A 13,630-nucleotide genomic window follows, 5' to 3' on the forward strand; every position below is an offset into this window, starting at 1 on the left:
TCTGGCTAGGACGCGCCTGAGTGATACTCTGGGCCAGCCACCAATTTTTCTAACTAAGCAACATCTGGATAAGATTTGGTGAAGACCACTAACACCCACCCCACCTTATTTTACAGAAGGGAAATGAGGTTCACGGCGGACACATGATTGCCCTAGGCCACAGGAGGATGACAGGGCCTGGCCTGCGCCAGCCTCCCTCCTAGATCTCCCTGCGTCCCTCCAGAGAAGCACGGTGGAGGAAGGAAGGGGTGCTGGACACCTGGTTCCACTCCCCTCGACAACAGAGCCACTCTGCAGACCAGCCCCCCCGCACCAGAGGCCTGGGGGGCTTGTGCAGGCTGCCCCTGGGGGCCAGGGGCCCCATCTGGGACCGGCTGTCATCAAGGCTGCCTGCTCCTCCTGCATCTGCTGCCCCAAGCCCCGTGCCAGATGGTTCTCTGGGGCCTGTTCTCTGAGCGAGACCTCGCCAGTCTGTCTCTCCGGCCAGGACAGCAGTGCAAGGAGGTGGCCTGGCCCTGTCACGGACCATGCTGGAAGGTGACCACCACGGGCCTTTGCTGGGCAGGTGCTGCCCCCTGCTGGTGCTGAAGGCCGGGGCTGGCCCCAGCCCCGTGCAGATGTTCTAACAGTGTCCAAAGGCTGGCTCAAGGTGAGGAAGCCCAGAAAGGTCACCTCCTCCAGTCCCCTCATTTAGGAGTTGGCAAATTGGAAGTTCGGGGCATGGGGGTGGGGGTGGGGGGACACGACTGGCTCAAGGTCACACAGCAAGTTGGCAGCAGAGTCAGGGCTGGAATTCCGAGTTCCAACTCCCGGCTCAGCGCCCTTCCCACTCTAGTTCAATTCCACCCAGAGGACAGGCCGCCCTATTGCAGGCCTCTGCGCTCCTGGCTCCCACTTCTGCGCAGCTGGGAAGGCAGATCCAGACGCCCAGAGCAGGAGGCCCCCCTCGCTCTGCCCCCCACCGCTCCAAGCACCCTCAGGCCCCTGCTCCTGGCCATTTTGCTTCACGGTGGGCCACACACAGCTAAGGCTGCCCAGCCCTCCTGCCAGGCTGCCGCTCCCGTCCTCTCACAGACGGGGAAGGGGCAACGGCGACGTTTCCATGGCAACTCCAGGGGGCCCAGATGTCAGCCGAATCCACAGAACCCGGGTCCAAAGTGATGGCAAAAACTCAAACGGTTCCTTGGACCCAGGAGTCCCATCTGTGCCAGGAAGCCGGCTCTCCCAAACCAAGGTACCCCGGGCGGTGCAGAGGAGAGCGGCTCAGGGCTGGAGGACGGAGACAGGCTGTGGGTGCAGCCAGCCCGGGCTCCAGTCCCAGCTCAGCTGCTACCAGCCGGTGACCCCACAAATCAGTTCCTCATGGTCGTGGAGACCCTGACGCCTTGCCAGGATGGTGGCGGGGATTGGAGAGGCAGACGGAACGCACTTGGCGCGCGGCCGGGCACTTCCTGTGGGACGTGCTGGCCTTCTACGTGTGCCACCTCGACTCCTGAGCCACACCATGCCAGGAGGGGCGGGCTGGGGCAGAGTCAGGAGGCAGGGACCCCACAAACAGCCAGCAGCTCTGGCTAGGGAGGGCCAGGACAGAGGAGCTCGGCCAGAACGCTGTGCAGGTCAGGGCTGCAGCCCCCAGGCCTCCCAGGCGCTAATCATAGAGCACCTTGGCACGGGCAGCATCCCTCCCCTGTCCCCAAGCGCCTGTCCCCAGGCAGGCCCCCAGGCTGAACCACAGCTCACGGGGGGGACAGGTTGCACGGAGCCCTCCCCTTGCCCTCCTGCCCCCCTCTCCAGGCACAGCCTCCAGCTTGGATGGATGCTGCCAGGGGTGCTGCTGGGGTGACAGGAGTTCAGAAATCCTTCGAAATGGACACTCGTGTCTTCCTGGGGGCCAAAATGCCCCCCGATCTTTGCTCACATCTCTTGAACTCTGCATGCACGCCACGCAACCGGCTAGCCAGGGTCTGGCGTGAATCACACGGTGCACTAAAGCGGATTCCCAGTGTCACGCGGCTGGCACGTGCGGAGCTGGAGCTCCAGCCCAGAGATGGGTGCGCCCCGTCGCTGTCCTCTTGAGGAAGGCCTCGGTGTGGCCCAGCCCGGGCGCCAGCCACCTGTCAGCACAGAGAGGAGAAATGCTCCTTCCTTCGGCCCCCACATCCCTGCTCCTTTGAGGGAGAAAACTCGCCACACACCCTGCTCCGGCTGATGGTACAACAGCACTGACCTCATCTACACTGGGAGGGGACTGGAGCCAGCGAGCCTTTCCTGGAGGGCGCACTTAGTCACCGGCTCCCATTAGGCCAGCCGCAGAGCCCGAGGCCCCTGGGACAGGGCCTGGGGAGAGGCGGCGGGCCCGGAGGCAGGCCCAGACGGCGGCCGACATGCTCACGTCTGTTCCCACAGTGACTGGACAAGGCCCTGGCACTCCAAGGCCCGCATTCATCCGGCTGCCCGCACAGAGCTCATGGGGCACATGCGCCCAGGCTGGGGTGGGCGGCAGGGGCAGCGGAAGTGGTGTCTTGGGGGCCAGCAAACGGGAACAACCAGGCTCTGGTATGTCCCTCAGGAGCTCCACAGGCTCATTGCCCCAGAAGATTCACTCACATAGGGGTTCCGGGGCAGATGCCAGGCAGGGGCCTATACGCCGGCAGGCCTGGAGAATTCCACAGGAGCAGGTTCTCAGATGCGTGTCCCCCAGGTCTGGGTGGAAGACGGCTCCCCAGCAGGGTGGGTTTCTTTCAGGGAGGCCCTGGAGGCAGCGGCTTGTCTGTGACCTCACCGCCCAGGAGTGACCTGTCAGGCCATGGCCTGAGTCCCGTATTCTCGAGAGGGCTAAGGCCGTCGGGAGGAGACAGAAGGCACCCCAGGGTCAGCCTTCTCCATATCCTAGGGCCAGGTGAGCCACAGGCAGGGGGACACTAAGAAATCCCCACTCCAAGGACTCTACCCCCCCACCCCCACCCCGGCCCCAAGGCCCATGGGAACCCTGACCCTGTGCTGGGAAGGAGCTCACAAAACTCCTCAGGCCTCCCCCTTAATCAACAAGGTCTGAAGGCCTACAAAGGCCGGCTTTCCGGAGCCCTACAGAGACAAACAGCATCTGGCCTCCCTTGCCAGGAACGAGTCAAGAAGACCCTCCTTCCCCAGTGAGGGTGGGCAAGCGCCGCCTCGGAGGGTCTGAGGGCAGCAGGGAGGACCAGAGTTAGCGGTGGTGAAGTGCCTAGAACAGAGCCTGGCGCGGACGCCTCCTGGAAGGGCTTGCAGCCACACGGCTGTTACTGCCACCCCAGCCACCGGCCACCGAGCAGTGCTGGGACCTGACTGCACCCCCTCCGTCAGACTGCGGCACGGGGAACACTCCACCACCCCTGACACCACCTCTGGGCGCACAGGCTCAAGAGCTGGGTATGGCCCTCCTGCCCCCTCGGCCCCCATCTGAACTCTCACCAGTGGGACCAGCCCTACCCCGGCACACTCCCCGAATGCGTCCCCACGCCCCCAGTCCCCTAGACCCAGGACGAGAGGGAGGAGAGGGGGCCAAAACACCCCAACATCCAAAAGAATATTGTAACACAATTTTTGGCAATAAACATTAGTACAAAAAAATCCACGATGAACAATTAGTAAGACTGTAAACACACGCAGAAACGGACCCTGCATTGCACGGCCTTGCCCCACCCTAATCCCAGCCCACCACTTACCCCCAAAAAAGCAGCCAAACCAAGGCCACAATTTGCTGGTTTGGTTTTGTAAGTATTACAGTAAAATCGCACTCATCGTGGTGATTAGGGTTAGGTGAGGGCCCCGCTCACCTCGCCCCAGCCTGGCCCTGCCTCCACCTGCCAAGCCCTGCCTCAGCTCGGCGAGACCCCTGCACCGACGACTGTGTCGGTCTCTCAGTCCCCAGTCTTGCTCCCTCTGGGGCCACAGTTCAGTCGCTCACACCTCAGCCAGAAGGTCCAGATGATCTTTCCAAAATGTACATCAGAGGTTCTGGTCCCCTGTGTGGAGCCATTCTTGGGGTGTCATTGCCCTGAGAATAAAACCCAGCCGCGACCAGCCCGGGAAGCTGGAGTGGCCCGGCGCACCCCTATGGGACCTGAGCCCTGGCCTCTCCTCCCAGCTCACCGAGCTGCAGCTTCCCAGACTGCTCCCGCCTCTGTGCTGCTCTGTTTGGGATATTCTTCCCCTGGGCCCGCAGGGGATCGGAGCCTTCTTGCCACTCAGGTCCGCCACCTCCTCCGAGAGGCCCTCTCCGCCCGTAACCATGGAGCCCCCCCCCCCCCCGTATCTATCCCAGCTGATACAACACCCATCACTCTTCTGCGCTCCCTTTTGTCTGCCAGGGTGTTGCTGTCTCTCTCCAGACTGAAAGCTACAGGAGGGTGGGGACCTTGTATGTTTTGGTCACCACCATACACCCAGCGTCCAGCACGGGGCCTGGCACGTAGTAGGTGCTCAAAAATTATACGCAGAACAGACTGACAAATGAATGAACTAATGGCCGAACTGATGTCTCAAGGGTACGTGCTTTTCGCTGTTTGGCGCCCCAATTAGCTTGGCTCTTAGGGCTTAGGTATCTAGGTCCCAAGCCTGTGCCTCCCCCTCCCCAGAGCTCACATGAGCTCCTCTCCTAGGGACGCGGATGGGCAGTAACGACCCCAGAGGGAGGGGTAAGCGCCGCCGGGACATCAAGGACAGGTGACAGTGGAGGGAGCGTGCTAGGGGTGGGGCACACGGGTGCTGGAATGAGGCGAAGCAAGGTGCCAATTCCTGGACCCATCACGACTGGCTGTGTTTTTAGAAAATCATGTCACCTGTCTGAGCTGGAGTTTCTAACCTGGGAAACAGATCTAGAAACATCTATTCATGGAGTTCTTACAAGTATCAAAACAAGACAGTGGTGGCAAAGCACTGGGGAAAACAGTAGGTGCTTGACAGACGCAGGCATGACGGCCATGGGGCCAGAAGTGGCTCCTGCCTGGCAGCATCAGACAGGGAGACAGGGGCCAACCTATGTCTGGCAGAGCCACTCGGGTATATTCCGGCCTCTCTTCTGAGCTGGAGTCATGCCATCAGCTGATGAGATCATAGCTGTTTGTTAGCTCAAAATCACGGAATTTTCCATTCGCTGGACCCACAAAGGGCATCTATCCCCATAGATTGGGTGGGGAGGCTGACTCCTGCCTAGAGCACCAAAACGTCTTGACCAACTCCATCCGTAGGAGGTGGAGAAGCTGGGACTGCACCCTGGCCCTCTCCTGCGGCGGGCACAACCTGGAAACCCCGGTTCTCCCACAAGCCACCTTCGTGGTGGGCTCCTCGAGATCCACTCCACTCACCTGCAGGCTGAGGCCCCGGGAGGAGAAGGCGGGGATGCAGCAGGCCAGGATGGGGCACCAGAACGGGGCTTTGCTCTTCTTGTCCTCGTCCGGACATAGCCAGCCCGGCTGGTTCTCCTCGCCTACAGCAAGAGGAAGGAGGTGAGTGAAGCCGGTCAGAGTCCGAGGACCAAGCAGGCAGTGAGCAGCCCGGTGAGCCCAGGGGGCCGCCCCCAGCCCCATGCCTGCCCAGCCAAGACGAAACCCGGCCTCGCTCCATGCTCATGACCCTGGGTCGGGAAATCGAAGATTTGAGTCCTGGCTGGTCCACCCTCTCACTGAGCAGCCTTGTGCAAAGTCCCCCAACGCTAAGCCTCGATTTCTTCCCCTATGAATCAGGGGCATAAAAATGCCTTTGTCCTGAGGTCATCGTGAGGATCCAGTGAAAGAGTAGACAAGAAAGGGTTTCAAAAATGTCGTGGTGCCGAGCCCAGTCCAGGCCCTGCTGCCCTGACCTGGAGGTCTAGAGGTGCCTCTAGATGGAGGAGACGGCCAAAAACAAGTCAGAAGATAAGAGCCGACTCTGATGATGATGGTCAAGAGGATGACTCTCTCCTGCTTCCCTGAAGACCCACCCTGAGACTCAGGTGGTCCTCCGCCTCCAGGTTCCCTGTCCGGCTGGACACTGAGGCGCCGGGGGCCTGTGAGAAGTGCAGGTCCAGACTCACATCTGGACAGCACTATGCTCAAGGGCATCGGCTACACCTCACTCTGCACTGTCTCCCCCACGTAGGTCGGGGCTGCCTCACATGCCACCACCTCCAAGAAGTCCTCCCTGACCACCCTGGCTATCATGACCCCTCTCTCAGAAAACAGTCTAGAGACCACATCTTATTTCCTGCATAGCCTTCACCATGATCTAGAATCACTTTGTCTATTTCCTTGTTCGTGGTCTGTCTGCATACGTCCCTAGAATGTAAGCTCAGGGCAGCCAGGACCTGGCCTGTCTTGTCTGCCACGGTCTCCCTGGCACCCAGCACATGGTCAGTGCTCAGCAAGCACGGGCTGAAAGGATGAATGAAAGGAGGGCGTGAGCGAGCGGGTAAACTGCCATCCCTCCCGGAGAATTCTCCCTGCTCAAGAGCCCATCCTTGTCTGTGCTTCATAGGGGGGGCGCCTTCCAGGAACCCTGACAGCAGGGGCAGGGCACAGGGAAGGCACCCACTGTGTGTCCGCAAGCAGGCACGTGCCAGGGGCCATGGATGTGTTCCCCAGTTCTCGTTTTCAAGATAACCAAGCTCAGTGGGAATCGTGCTTTTCTCCTAATGGACAATGAGACCGACCCTCGGGGATGAAGGAATTGACTAGGTCACGTGCACGGCTGGTGCCAGAGTCCAGATGGGGACCTGGGTCTGCCGGACTCCAATGCCGTCTCCCGGCCACCGGCTCCCCCACTGAGGCCCGTGGGCATGACGGCTTCTGGAGAACCAGGGGGCAGCTCTGCTGGGAAACGGAGAGCCAGAGGACGGAAGGTGGCGCCCCGGGCCAGAGGGGCCACTTAACGCAATGACATCAAGCTGAAGGGCACCTGGAGCTTCAGGGACGGGAGGAGAGGTCTTCCGCAGAAGAGTCGTGACAGCAGCCTTCCCACCCCCAACGTGTCTAGTCAGAGGCCAGGAGGAAGCAGGGACCCGGGCCCACCCAGGCCCAGCAAGGGTCAGCTCCGTCCAAGAGGGCTCACCAGCCACGAGGGCCTCCAGACGGGTTTGCGCTGACCACTGCTCCCTACGGTCAGTCCTCCCCACGACAGCCAGAACCATCCCGCTAAACTTCCGCTGGGCGTCATGGTTCCCACGTCCATCGAGTCTCATTCACTTGGAATCAAATCCAGACTTTTCCAGAACAGTGAGGACGATCCTTCGGTCCCAGGCTCCACTGAACTAGGCTTTCCTCAGCCACTTACACAAACGAGCCCGGGACATTCCCTCCGCCTGGAGTGCTGTCCTCCCTGCCCCCAGGGCTGGCTCTTCTCCTCCCCAAGGTTTAGGTTTCTTGTCCACCTTCCGGGAGTGGCCTCCACAGACCACCACCCTCCCCCTCCCCTCCATCACTTCCTGTTTCAGTGCCTATTGGCTCTTTTATTGGCTTGCCTCTTTCTTCCTCTGCATATGCATGCGTGTGTGTGTGTGTGTGTGTGTGCGTGTGTGCATGAGTGTGCATGAGTGTGCACGCGTGTGCATGTTTGTGTGTGCACACAGACTCCCCAGCCTCGCCTGCGTTCTGTACGAGGTATGTCAATCATACCTCAATAACGTGGCTTTTAACAATGCCACTGCCACGAGGGAACGGTGGCATCCCAGTGCCAGTCGTGGCACGAGGAGCTGGGACAAGGTGGCAGGGGAGGACGCTCTCTGAGAAGTAAAAGACGTCCGCAAACGTCAGGCATTACGACATAACCACCGGCTTCGGCAGAGGCTCCGGCCCGCCCACCCGGGGAGCCCACTCCGCCAGCAGTCCAGGGGTTGCGCGGCGAGCTCATTCCCCAAACAGGCGCAGAGGCGGCCCCAGCGTCGGGCCCTCCACCCCACTGGGTCCTGGAGACAGAGTCACAGGAAAGGGCAGCTCACCAAGGAGGCGAGACCATTACAGAAAGGATAGCTACGGCATGGGACAGGCCCTGTCCTAACAGAATGCCCATGGGCACCACACTTCACAGTTTACAAAGCTCTGGCCCACATGAGGCCTTATTTCACCCTCAGGGATGCCAGGAGGGGTGGATGTTTGCATCCCCCTCCTACCCGGGAACTAAAAGCCAGAGGACATCAAAGGCTGGGCCCAGGAGGTGGAGAACGGACCGAGCACGGGGTGACAGCCCAGACGGCCTGCCCTGCACAGCAGCACCCTTCCCCGGGGCAGGTGCTGACCTTGCGACACTGCGCTGCCTCTTGGACAAGCCCCTGGTTGGCGAATAAGGATGGGCAGGACTGGAGTCCGCCCTCCTCTCAAGGAGCTTATGATCAGGCTCTGACCACCCGAAAGCCCAACAGATGGCTGAAACACACCTGCCCCCGGGGCTCCAGCTCCTTCCCCAAGCTGGGTCTGTGAACATAAACCCCCCTCCATCACCATGCTGCCCGAGCTCCTCTGCTCTCCTTTCCCCACATCCACAGCCCGTCAAGTCCTGGCAATTTATTATGATATATATTTTTTAATGATCTGACCTTCTCCTTCCAGATGGCGCTTTCCCTGCCTGCGATCGGGAACGTTAAAGGAAAATGGAGCTGCAGCTCCCCATCTGCCACTGCCATTGTTCCTGTCACAAAACCAGGGCAGCTGAGACCAAATTAGGAGGCTGTCGCAGTTGAAAATTGAAAGCCCGCTTGGGATAAGTGACATTAAGAACTGGCACCGTCGGCAGAGCCAAGATTTCCAATTGACATTAAGTGGGGGCTTATTTAGCGCCCAGCTCTGTTTGCCAGCACCCACCGAACGCAGGAGCACCCCGTGGGGCAGCGGGGGAGGCTCCGGGGCTGGAGGCCACAGCCCCTTGCACTCCCCCCACCTCCGTGCCCTTAGAGCCGCCCCGCCCACGGCAGGAGGCTGACTGTGCCAGCTCGGCCCTGGCAGATCCCAACTCCGCCTCCAGCTCCCTCCCTGTGTGACACAGAGCCAGATGCTGAACCTCTCTGAGTCTGCTGCCTCCTCTGGAAAAGGGGGAAATGATTCCAACCATTCGAGTGTCACTGCGAGCGCCGGGGGAAAAAAGAAGATTTAACACCTTGTACATGCCAGGCCCTCAAGAAATAATGAGATCACTGTCCTGGAGGTGAGGGGTCTGCCTAGCCACAGGCTTGAGGGCGGCCACCCCACCTCCACCCGTCTGAGCCCCCCACCCTGCCCTGTTCCTCTGTCCCCTCCTGTGCTCAGTCCCAGTGCTGTGCCTCTCCTGCCACTGCTGTGACACTCCAGGGCGACAGCCCAGACCACCCTTCTCTACTTTCCAAATCCGAGGCTGCCCTCAAAGGTCCTCTTACACCCCCAGCGCCACGGAGAGGACTCTGGCCACAGCCACGGACATGGGGGCTGGCGGGATATCGGCATCCTTCTTTTCCAAACACCCCCTCGCAGAGAGAGAGACCCGGGAGCCCGGGGAGGTCAAGCGAATGGCCGTGGTCACCCAGCTGGGGTACGACCGCTCCGGAGGGCAGACCCACTGCTGCAGCCTGAGGGCTTGGGCAGGTCCCAGCACCCACGTCTGTATGGTTGAGAGTCAGTGGAGATGAAAGCTAGAACGCGCTCAGCACGCTGCCTGGGCCAGGCTCAGGGCCGCGCTCAGGATCTGTCACTGGATCTTCATCAAGGGGAATGTGGGGTCACTGTGAGAACCTGGGGCTGGAACACTAGCCAAGTCAGAGGCAGGGAGGGAGGGCCCCCCAGGCCATGGCCTGCGCGGATGTGTCCCTGTTAGCTTAGGACCAGCCCGCAGCCTGCCCGGCCCAGGTCCTCTGGGAAGGTGGGAATAAGGAGGGTTCAAGTGGGAGAGGCTACAGGGCCCCGGGGGGGGGGGGGGAGTGTAAGACCCATGAACACAGCACTTCAAGAGCTTCAGGTGAGGGGACACAGCAGGGAGCACTGGAAGTCCCCGACCATGCGTCTTCCTTCTCTGGGGCCTTCCACCTACAACACTTCCCTGGAGCCTTTATGAATACGAAGCTAATTGGCAGAGGGGTGGGAGGGTGGCCCGACCCGTCCCTGTTCTGCAATGAATCACATGCGACCTTAGACCGGTCACTTCCCCGTCTGTGAGATGCAGGCATCCCTTGTCCTAGGAGCTTCTCCCACAGGGGCCGGCGGTCCCAGGCGCCTTTGATGCATCGTCTACCCATATGTTCACAAGAGCCCTGTGAGGGGGGCGCTGGCATTATCACCACTTGCTGATGGAGAAGGGCACCTAAAGCCTAAATCATTTGCCCGAGATCACAGAGCTGAGAAGGGACAGATCCGGAAACTGACCTCAAGCAGCCCGGATCCATTTCACGAGGCCCTAAGATCCCAAAAAGTAAGAGGAGAGAGGACCACGGGAGCTCTAGTCCGAGTCACCTCCCAGAGGCCTTTCCCTGGACCACACGGCACAGGAGGGGCGCCGCTGGGATGTGAAGCGGGTCCCCAGATTCCCCCGGGTGCTCTGACCTTTCCTCCCTAGGGGCAGAACTGACCCCCCATTCCAGATCCCAGGCACCCCCAGTCCAGCCCTCTCCTTCCTCAACGTTCAGTGGATTAGGATCGTACGTGGTAGTCAGGAAAAGAGAAGTACAAAAAAAAACAAAAAAAAGAAAGGAATCACATCCTTTGTGAATAAATGTTTTTAACGTATTCTATTACTAACAGGCGGTATTATTCCCCACCCCACCCAGCCAGGCACTGCAGATTAAAAAAAAAAAAAAAAACTGGCAAAATAAAAGGAACAAATTATTCAAGCCCCAGGGGAACCCAGGCATTCAAATAAGATTTCAAATGACTCTCCTTCCATTAAAACTTTTGCTGCAGTGAAATTGCGGGGAGCACGCATCACAGGCAGCCGAGAAAGGCAAGGCTCACGCCCGTCCCCTCCTCTCCCTCGGCCGCCAAGCCCCACTCGGCAAAGCAGCCAGGCCTCAAACCGGACTGAGCTGCCTTTAGAGCAGGGGTACAATCAGCTCAGGCCAGCAGGGGAGCCACGTCCGCCCTCCCTGGGGCGAGAATTCCCCCGGGTCGGCTGCCAAGGCCGGGGCTGTCTCTGATTAAAATTCTCTCTCCTCCCTCTGCAGCTCTCCTGGTCGCCCGGAAACATCCAGCCGAGGCTTGTGCCACGTCAGCACCAGATCAAGAAGGCCTCTGACCCTGGCTCCCCCAAAACCTCAACCTCCTCCCCATTTCCTCCCACCTCCACATGCCCTCTCGGCACAGGGGCAGAGCCATCCGCTCCAGTGGACACTGGACCAGGATGCTGCCCAGCTCTCACTGGTACAAGGAACAGCAGCCCGTCAAGCTCAGAATAAGCTCCATGCATCTTGCCCTGGCTTTCTGGAAAAGCGGCCCACCCTTCTACCTGCCGACTTCTCTCCCCACGATTCATCAGCTCTGGCCATCGCAGGACCTTTGCACTTGCTGTTCTGAAGCCTGGACTGCTTTGCCCAGATCTGTCGGCTTCGGCTGTCACCTCCCAGAGGCCCTCCCTGACAGCGGTCCGCTCCCAGGCTCGGTGACAGTCACATCACCCACTTCTCCCTGTTGATTTGTTCCTCACGTAATGTCTATCTGCCCCTCTAAATCATAGCTTCCCTCAGTGCAGGGATCTTTCGGGTTTTGTTGTTGCTCTTTTCCCCATGCCCAAAATCACAGTAAAGGCTCATTACATAATTATTTTTTAATTGATGAAAGCCAGTGTCAAAAGGCCTGACTTCTTTCCAGAAATGTCTCAAAACCTATAATAAGATCACACTAAAAACAACAATGAAACAAACAAAAAATGTCCCTGTTATTGGCCAGAAGCAGCAAATGGGAATTCTAATACATGACAGAAAATAGTAGCTCTGATGGGCGAGGACCTAGGCCTTTTGTCAATTCAAAAACAGTACAAATAAAGTAATTACAACATAACAAACGTGTTTTGCACGACAGAAACTTTCCCAATGTGGGGAGGCAGAGGGACAGTGGTCCAGAGTGGGCTCTGGGGGCTGACTGCCCAGGGTCTGAGCACCAGCTCTGCCCCTTCCTGCTGTGTGAGCTTGGGCAAGTCACTGCACCTCTCTGGGCCTCGGAGCCTCCACTGTAAAAGGGGGCTCACAACAGGACCTACCTCTCAGAGTATCATCAGTGTGAAAAGAAAGAGACGCGTGTAAGATGCTTAGAAAACCGTCTGCCACGTAGGACGCGCTCTGTGAACACGCGTCTTATTTATCATGTGATCATTACGGGGTGCGTAGGAGGAAAAAAAATAACAGAGGCCCTGGTTGAGAATCAGTTCAATCTAACCTGCACTGTTTTGTTTCGGTTACCGTAAAACCCGCCCTTTTCAAGTATTCACATCAAGGTTTCTAGCATATTCCCCACTACCTACGTTTAGAACATTGTCATCACCCCCAACCAAAAGGAAGCCCCTCAGCAGCCACGCCCTAACCACCCTCCCCCAGGGCCCTGACAACCACTCGTTGACATTGTCAACTGCCATCACTTTACAGATGGGGAAACTGAGGCTCAGACAGGGGCAGGGACTGTCCAGCGTTACAAGGCAGAGCCTCAGGACTCAGAACCCTGGCTCCCGTGTTCCTCCAGGGCACTGCCTCCCTCCAACTTAGAAGCCCCCCTGCCCCCACGCACCCCACATGCACACCCCAAGCTTCCCTGTTCCGCACCCCTGTCCCCTGAGGCGCTCTCCCCAGGGCTTTAACTCACGGAGTCCGATCTTGGCCAAGTGCAACCTGTTGACCCAGGAGATCTTGCTCAGGGGGTTGGGGGTGATGAAGACCACCATGAAGCTGATGGGGCGGCCGGACCTGCGGCGAGACAGCAAGGAGCATGAGTGCCCAGAACAAGCACCTGGTTCTTCCCTCCACCACAGGCCCGGCCGCGGCGCCAGCTCCGCTCAGGGCATCAGAGCAGGGCCAGAAAGCCTGGTGACCCAGCAAAGCCTCCGTCCCCTGGGGCAAAGAGTCCCTCCACCCACCATGGCCCCGGAATGGAGGTCCCTCCCAAAGCCACCAGGCTGCACTCCCCAGCCCCGCCCCTGGCATCTGGGCTTGGTGCCTAGTGACTCGAGAGGCCCTTCCAGGGCTCCCCGGTCAGCTTCCCCAGGGCCTCATCAGACACACGTACACATGCGACTGCGAGCCTCAGCAGGGAGGAACAGGCTCCCGCGGGCCTGCTCCCAGCACCTGGCCCAGGGCAGGTGCTCAGCAAATGTTTGCAGAATGGACCGGTGAATGAATGCAGCCGTGAATAAATGAGCTTGTGACACGCTTGGGCAGCTAGAGGTCACTGTTGTCACACTACTGTCCTCTCACCTTGCAGCAGCGGGTCCCTCAGGGTCCTCTGGGGCCTGTTCTCCACCAGGGGGCCATCCCAGGAGGCAGGCAGGGCCAGTGTCACTAACTCTCCCAAGGGCAAAAGGAGTGGGGGGGGGGGGAAGGGGCAGCGGGAGGCCACTCGGCAAGGGGCTGGCAGATTGGATTACAGCCCAGAGCCCTCCCTCTCGGCCTCTGCCACGCCAGCCTGGAGCCTTCTATCTTGGGCTCCTGGGCTTGTGGCCTTGCCTCAAACAACAGTGC

At 59.4% G+C, this 13,630-nt stretch overlaps 1 protein-coding gene across 8 annotated transcripts in view; it reads right to left on the reverse strand.

Moving 5' to 3' along the window:
• ARHGEF10L (Rho guanine nucleotide exchange factor 10 like) overlaps positions 1–13,630 on the reverse strand; it is a 143,245-nt gene that overhangs the window by 41,995 nt on the left and 87,620 nt on the right. For all 8 annotated transcript variants that reach the window (XM_087858280.1, XM_087858277.1, XM_087858278.1 and 5 more), the window contains 2 exons: positions 12,759–12,859; positions 5,346–5,467 (listed from right to left, as the gene is read on the reverse strand). In XM_087858280.1, coding sequence (XP_087714406.1) covers positions 5,346–5,467; positions 12,759–12,859 — 223 coding nt within the window. The remainder of the gene's footprint in view (positions 1–5,345; positions 5,468–12,758; positions 12,860–13,630) is intronic.

This window comes from Ursus americanus, chromosome 33, assembly GCF_024610735.1.
Source record: "Ursus americanus isolate L20-20 chromosome 33, mUrsAme1.1.p, whole genome shotgun sequence".
In the NCBI taxonomy this organism is placed as follows: Eukaryota; Metazoa; Chordata; class Mammalia; order Carnivora; family Ursidae; genus Ursus; species Ursus americanus.